This window comes from Ursus americanus, chromosome 5 (assembly GCF_024610735.1).
Source record: "Ursus americanus isolate L20-20 chromosome 5, mUrsAme1.1.p, whole genome shotgun sequence".
Taxonomy (NCBI): Eukaryota; Metazoa; Chordata; class Mammalia; order Carnivora; family Ursidae; genus Ursus; species Ursus americanus.
The window spans coordinates 78,461,238-78,468,074 of record NC_142131.1 but is presented as its reverse complement, the minus strand read 5'-3'; the positions used below and the strand labels follow the sequence as shown (position 1 = coordinate 78,468,074).

Genomic DNA, 6,837 nt, shown 5'->3' with positions numbered 1-6,837 from the left:
ATAATCTAATTTCTGTCTCTGTGGATTTGGTTATTCTGGAAACATCATATAAGTGGATTGATACATTATATAGTCTTCTATGATTAGTTTCTTCCAGGGGTGCATGGGTGGCTCAGGCAGATAAGTGTATGACTTTTGATCTTGGCTTAGTTTATGATTTCAGGGTCATGAGATCAAGCCACTCGTTGGGTTCTGCACTCAGTGAAGAGTCTGCTTCAGATTCTCTCTCTCCCTCTGTCCCTGTGCCATTCATCCTCTCTCAAAAAAAAAAAAAGTTTCAAGTCTTCCATTTAGCATGTTTCCATGGTTCATCTGTGTATCAGTCCTTTTCTTTTTATTCCTGAATATGATTCCATATTATGACTATACCACAGCTTTTCATTCACTCACTGGTAGGTGGACATATCAGTTGTTTCCATGTTTTTATATTATGAATAATGCTGCTGTGAATATTCACATACACCTTCTTTTGTTTGGAAAACTCTTTTCAATTATTTGGGAGTGGAATTGCTGGGCTGTATGTTAATTCTATGTTTAAGTTTTTGAGAAACTTCTGCATTGTTTTCCAAAATGGCTACACCATTATACATGCCCACCAACAGTGTATGAGGGTTCCAATTTCTCCACAACCTCTCCACCCTTGTCATCATCAATCTTCTTTATTTTAGCTAATCTAGTGGGTGTTAAGTATCTCATTATGGTTTTGATTTGCATTGATCCACGGTATGTATTTTAAATGCACAATTTTTCCTTATAGGGATATCAATTACTGAAATAATTTTGTGTGAGTCCTCCCCTAAAATCATGGATATGCTGTCCTCTGTTTATAATTATATTGACGTTAATCTTTTGAGGGTACAAAATTTTAGGGCAACTTGTTCTTCTCAGTTGTCTTAACCTTTATCATTATTGTAGTACCCTCCCCATCACAAGTCCCAGTATTTATCTGTTTAGAAATATTCACATTAGCTTCTAAAAATTAGTATTTGCTTATTGTAATTGTTTTCAGTTTGAGTGTTCTCATGCCTTCCTTGTTTTTATCTAGCTGAATTTTGTTTGTTTGTTTGTTATTTACCTCATCAGTCACTCTGTGTTCTCTGGCTCCAATTCCCAGTTTTCTCTTTCCTGAGAAGCTATGAAGCAAAAAGATCTGTGCTGTAAGAGTCACTCATGTGCTGACAGCTTCACTTCAGTGTCATTTTCACTCCCTTACATTTGTTTGAGCATAGTTCTTAGGGAAAAATATTTTTAAATATATATTGAAAATTTTAGCTCTTTTCTAGCAGAATTCTTGAGGTATTCTGATAGAGTGTAATGTGACAGATGGGAATGGCTCCATTTCTTTCTAAAAGTAGAAACCTACGAAGAAAACATATTTTGCTATTGACACAAAAAACATGCCTTTGAAAAACAGACCTATTCAAGAAATACCTCCAGTGATGCAAATATGTTGAAAGGTGTGCATATAGGAAGTAAAGTGGGACTTCATAAAGGATATGAGGATAGTTTTTTGGGGGATTGGGGTGTTATTCCTAAGATGAGGGAAACCATTATATTTGTACATATCACTGTTTACGGTCAAGCCAGATATAACTGACAATATAAGATGAACTCATGTATTGACTCCAAGGTGTAAGTTATGGAATAGTGCAGATACCAAATCCTTTGGTCAAAGGTAAGATCTGTCTAGCAGGTTCTAGCAAGTGTAGTTACTGTAAGTGCACCAATAGATCTGTCACATTAGGAAAGATCTCTTAAAAATAGGGTAATGCAAAAAAATCAAAATGTGTTTTTTAGAATCATTATAAGATAAAGTTTGCCCCATTCAAGTGTAATTCTCTCAAACATGTTGTATTCCACAAGTCTAGTCCTTTATTCCCTATCTTCCTGAAACTGAATGGTTTGAGAGATGTCCAAAGGGACAATTCTTTTTTTTTTTTTAAAGATTCTATTTATTTATTCGACAGAGAGAGACAGCCAGCGAGAGAGGGAACACAAGCGGGGAGTGGGAGAGGAAGAAGCAGGCTCATAGCAGAAGAGCCTGATGTGGGACTCGATCCCGTAACGCCGGGATCATGCCCTGAGCCGAAGGCAGACGATTAACCGCTGTGCCACCCAGGAGCCCCCAAAGGGACAATTCTTAGCACTCTTTCACAATTTGACTTTCCCTAAATTAAGGGTGGGAAATTCTAGTTGAAGCCCATTGTATCAGAAAAGTGTGTGAGGGCATCATGTTTTGAGGGAAATTGTGTGTTGAGAGGATTTTTTCGTCTTTGCAGTGACACACTTCAGAAAGAATCGTTTGTTATGATTTTTGATTAGTACCAAAGGACAGATTGCCAAATAACAATGGAAGAGAATTATAGTGATGTTCTCTAGCCCTTTTACGTTATGTTGATAACTTACATAAATGGTAAGGAAACTATTGCTCCAGTAAAAGAAAACAAAGCAGCTCAACAGTGCCAGGATTGTGTGGGTGGCCTTGGTTTCAGGAGAGGGTCTTGGGCTGAGGCTGGTCCTGTGGACGTGCTGGACTGTCTTGCGATGTGCGAAAAGGAACTTTACCATGTACACACTGGTCCAGATCATGAGGAACATACACAGGAAATCTCGTAAGAACATGCACCCTCTAAACACACCTGACTGAATGTCATCAGCATCCTTCCCAATACAGTATGTCAGAGAATAGAATTTGTCAAGTTCTGTGCTGTTGTAGGGGGCCGCAGTGGTTAGGATGACACGGATGTAGATCAGCATGTTGATGATCCAGAAAGAACAGAAAGCGGGAAAAATGTATGTGGAGATTTTGGGTTTGAGCCATGCCCACCTAGAGTTGCTGGGAGTAATAATGATGGCCTGAACAATACTCAGGAAAGACGTGGTGCAGAGGGAAAGACCCCGGGTGACTCGGTGGATGTAGAGCACTGCCTTACAACCAATGTCGTCTAGAAAATTTCTTACTCCAAAGGCATTCATTACTTCTGGAATCCCACTGAAAACAATTGTCATGACATTCCCTAAAATCAAATGGATAAATATCAAATCTATAGGCTTCTTTGTAGGTAGCTGGACTAAGAGGGTGTTGATGAGTAACACCAGTAGCAATGTGTTTCCAATAAAACCAATCCCAATTTGAGAGAGAATGAACACTCCCAAAATAGTATCACCTGAAACCATCACATTCATTGGCCTCTTTACTTTGATACACTTTTTCTCAGATTCAAAAGGAACCCAAAATGATTTGTAAACCTGATGGAAATAATGGGATCATATGGAGACTCCATGAGGTAAGATCACCCTGAGCAGGAGGTTGTGCAGATGCTCTGTAACAACATTCAGGAAAGTAAGAATTAGTTCCAGAGGTAAATATCAAGGATTATTGATGTCACTGCACAGGAATATGTGGGCTGAGATAAAGCAAACTTTTTATGAAAACATAACTGTAATTCTTAGAAATAAGTATCTGAAGAAGTTTTTTGCACTTTAAAACAATATTTCAGATTTATACAGATTCAATTCATATTCTATATGTATGTTCTGAACTTCACATCAAATATTTGAATGAATTTCCATCCTCTGTCATGAATAATAAAAAATTACTATGTATTTTAATGCATAACATTAATGCATAGTGTGTATACATAGCACACACATTATTGTTATAGTCATTCACCAGGAGACAACTCCAACTCCTCCAGAGGGGCACATGACCATCTGGCTCTTAAAATACCATTCCTGACCCTGCTACACACGTTTCCTAACTCCAAGACCCTTCCAATGTACATGATATCACATCAGCTCCTGGATCAGTACACTGCATCCTCCAGTTCTGCTTTGAAAATTCACTACATCTTTTTATTCTACTCTAAAGTCACTGATTCTCTTGAATCTCTCTCAGGTAGTGGGAGCTCTCTCTCCCCTGTCCCCTATAACACCAGCCCTGAGGGTGGGGATGTCTTCTTTGATTCCCAGCATTTTCAGATAATTCTTCATCACCCAGGCTTTGAAGCAACTTGTCGTCACTCTATAGCCACCTCTGTCCATGTGGAGGTAATCTATTCACACCAAATCACTCCCTTTCTAGAACTTGACTCACTGTAACACTCCCCAATTCACCTCCTGTCATATTTTTGGTGATTGTAGGATCCACACAAATGACCTGTCCCGTATCCTCAGCCTCTCTTACATTTGTGATTTCCTCTCTTCCAACACTCCTGCCTCTGCCTCCCTCACCTCATCCACACTTTCCCACCCCCATACTAGAGTCTTGTCATTGTGCCAATATTGTGAATACATTATGTGTCAATTCCAAGCATCATATCCCCCCGTACCAGCTATTTCCAGCTTAGTTTATGTAATCTCTGATGGCAAAATTACTTTGACATCACCTGGGTCTGCAAAACATTGATCTTTTTACTCTCCACAAGATCTCCCAATCTCTCCTCTTCATTTAAACTTCCTTGATCCAGGATTATAATCATTTCCTGCAAAAGTGATGCCATCACTTTTTTTCCTGCTTCTATACTCCTCACACACACTCATACTCTGCTTAGTTCACATCATTCTACTCAGATAAACAAAGCTAGAGAAAAAGACACAACCATATTAAGTGAACTTATATTAACTTCTTCACCACTTAACTCCAGTGAGCTTTCATTTCAGCCAGCAATCACACTAAATTTTCTAGAGTATTCTTTGAGTGTTCACTTTCTCACGCCTCTTGATGATTATTTCATAAATTCTCCATTCTCAAACTACCAACAAATCCTCTCCAAATTCATATTCAATTGATGGTGCATTGCATATTTTCTATTGAGATATAATTGAAATGAAACGCTCTGTTAGTTTCAGATATACATCACAGTAATTTGATATTTGTATATATTGCAATATGATGGACATCATAAGTCAATTTAATATCCATCACCACACAGAGTTACAATGTTCTCTCTTGTAATGACAACTTTTAAATTCTACACTCCAAGCAACATTCAAATATATAGTACAGCACCATTAACTACGGTGTCCATGCTGCCCATAATATCCCCATGACTGATTTTTTTATAACTTGAAGTTTACACCTTGTGACTTCCTTCACCCATGTCACCCACCCTCCAATCTCCACTTCTGTCAATTCCCAGTCTGATTTCTGTATCTATGAATTCAGTGGACATTTTGGGAATTTTTCATAATTCCACATGTAAATGAGGTCATACAGTATTTGTTTTTCTCTGCCTGACTTACACAAGTTAGCATAATACCAGCACGTTCCCCCCATGATCTTAAAATGGCAAGATTCCCTTGTTCTTTATGGCTGAATAATATTCCATTGTGTGTGTGTATATATACATAATCCATCATATGTATGAATAATAAGCCATTATATATATACCTTGTGTGTGTGTATATATATATATCTAATATAATATTCCATTATATACATGTGTGTATATATATTCCATTGTGTGTGTGTGTATATATACACCATATCTTCTTCATTCATTCATCCATCAATGATCTCCATATTAATTTAGAAAAATAAAGCAAGGAAAAGATATTCCCCCAAATTCCACCAGTACATCAATCCAACTTTCTCTATCCTTGTTCAGAACTTCAACTGTCCTCTGGCTCTGCAAATGGGTTGTCTATGCTTTTGTCACAGCCCATCCATGCATTTGTGCAATAAATCTGGAAATATCTTTCCTGCTCAAGACCCTCTCTTCTGTTATTCTTTTCTCTCTCAGGCATTATCAAATTTCCCCCCTCAGCATGCAAATGTACTGTGTGTCTTGCATATTTCTTGAACAACCTCTTCTTTTCTTTTGAGCAATTCTCCTCTGAGGAATTGTTTCTACTCCCTGTCTCCAATTTCTTACATCTCATTTGCTCTTGGTCCCGGGAAGTGGTAGACTACAAAAATGCCTATAAATTCTACCCTGGCATTGAGGTTGCACCCATGAGGTGGCTGTTCTCCATCCCTTTACTGGGGGTTGTTACCTGGCTTGTTTTGGCCAGTCAGCATAAACATGACATAAGCAAAATCTTGATAAGTGCCCTTAGGTGGAGCTTGCTGTTCTGCCTCACAGCAAACCCACCACAACACCATGTGAAGCATCCTGGCCTTTTATGGGCTGAGCAACCACAGAGAAGAAATCTTCAGCCAAATTTCAAAACTATATGCAAAGCCATTCCATTCCAAGCAACATCAAAACCCATATGGGACACCAGTCATCCCCTAATTAACTACTGACATGACCACACTTCCATGAGAAAGCCAAGTCTAGAAGTAAAAGCACTCACAATCTAAAAGTCACTTAGACTATGATTGTATTTATATAAAATATCCAAAATGCATAAATCTGTAGACAGAAAGCAGACATATGGTTGCTAGAGATTGGAAGGATGAAGGGTAGAGTGACTCGGTGGGAAGGGGGACGTCTGTGCTTTTTTTGAGGTGGTAAAACGTTTTGAAACTTCACAAAGTGGTGGATGAACAACATTCTAAATATTATAAATGCCACTGAAAGGCACACTTTAAGATGGTTAATTTTATGTTATATTCATTTCACCTCAATATAATATATAAATATACATCTAAAAATTGTAAACTGTATGCACCAAGATATAAACAAGAATAATGTATTGTGAGGAGTTTAGATTTACCATGAAATGATAAGATGTCTTATCTTTAAGGAATCTCTTTACATAATTGTCCATATTAACATCCTAAAGAAGAAAGGTGCATGACTATCACAGTAATTAGGAAAAGTACATTCATATACATTTGATATCCACTTATGATAAAAATAAAATTATATAGTATATTATAAATAGAAA

General features: G+C 37.7%; 1 protein-coding gene across 1 annotated transcript; it reads right to left on the bottom strand.

The window, feature by feature from the left end:
• Positions 1 to 2,189: 2,189 nt before the first annotated feature.
• Positions 2,190 to 3,186, bottom strand: LOC123799343 (vomeronasal type-1 receptor 4-like). Its single transcript, XM_045808388.2, is given in 2 exon segments — positions 2,190 to 2,232; positions 2,234 to 3,186. Coding segments are annotated over 2 exon segments (996 nt in total).
• Positions 3,187 to 6,837: the final 3,651 nt, after the last annotated feature.